This window comes from Guillardia theta (genome assembly GCF_000315625.1).
Source record: "Guillardia theta CCMP2712 unplaced genomic scaffold GUITHscaffold_68, whole genome shotgun sequence".
Classification (NCBI taxonomy): domain Eukaryota; class Cryptophyceae; order Pyrenomonadales; family Geminigeraceae; genus Guillardia; species Guillardia theta.
In genome coordinates, this window is record NW_005434606.1 from 390,482 (window position 1) to 391,492 (window position 1,011).

General features: G+C 48.3%; 1 protein-coding gene across 1 annotated transcript in view; it reads left to right on the forward strand.

The window, feature by feature from the left end:
* Positions 1-763, forward strand: part of GUITHDRAFT_142865 (hypothetical protein) — a gene marked incomplete at both ends in the record, with an annotated part of 1,774 nt that extends 1,011 nt beyond the window's left edge. The window contains 2 exons of the mRNA XM_005827294.1: positions 293-361; positions 722-763. Coding sequence (XP_005827351.1) covers positions 293-361; positions 722-763 — 111 coding nt within the window. The remainder of the gene's footprint in view (positions 1-292; positions 362-721) is intronic.
* Positions 764-1,011: the final 248 nt, after the last annotated feature.

A 1,011-nucleotide genomic window follows, 5' to 3' on the forward strand; every position in this document is an offset into this window, starting at 1 on the left:
TCCTCCTCCTCCCTCCCTCCCTCCCTCCCTCCCTCCCTCCCTCCCTCCCTCCTCCCTCCCTCCCTCCCTCCCACTTCCATCTTTGTGTCCTCTGTCATGATTTTCAACATTATCTCCTTCAACTTCCTCATTTTGCTCGTCATCACATTTTGCGCGTGACGACAACTATGACAACACTATGACAACACTTGTTGTCATGACAACAAGTTCCTGTCCTGTCCTGTCCTGTCCTGTCCTGTCCTCTCGTCTCGTCTCGTCTCGTCTCGTCTCGTCTCGTCTCATTGCTTCCCAGGCGGTCATGCGAGTCATCTCCTACATGGAAGTTCTCAAGGATGTCCTGCTGGGCCTTGGCTTCTACGAGGTCACGACGAGGAGGCGAAGGGGATGGGCATGAAGGAGAGGGGAGGGGAGGAAGGGAGGTCGAGCACGAAGAGGAGGAGGAGGAGGAGGAGGAGGAGGAGGAGGAGGAGTTGGCCGCTAGAGGATAGTGTTGTTGATTGTCTTTTCCATGATAGCCTGCCTGCAAACGACTGAGCTTGCTTCGTTGTTGTGAAAAGTCTCCTCTTGACTGAATAGTCTTTTCTTTGAGGTATTTATTGACATGATCTTCTGTCAATTCTTCTATAATCTTCACTGGTGAAACATTTTCATTGCAGATTCAAGACACACATCCTTGCAAAGATATTTGTTCGCTCTTTTGGTATTGTGATGCTTTCTACAGATGTGGGCGCATCCAATCAGCAACTCTCCTGCTTCGACATGAGTACATTCATTGCGCTGCACCTGGGGACTCATCACAGTGGCATGCTGAGCTCTAATGTTGTGCGATTGCTTGGAGGAATGTATAACATGGCAACATATCTGCTATGTTTAATGGGTGGTAATGATCCTCGTCTTCGAAGGATGTACAAAAGTGCTCAGTTCTATGGATGTCCAATTAACTCATTGAATGATACCAACTCTCTAGCTGATTGTGATCCTGTTGAAGAAATACCGAATTCAACTATCTTG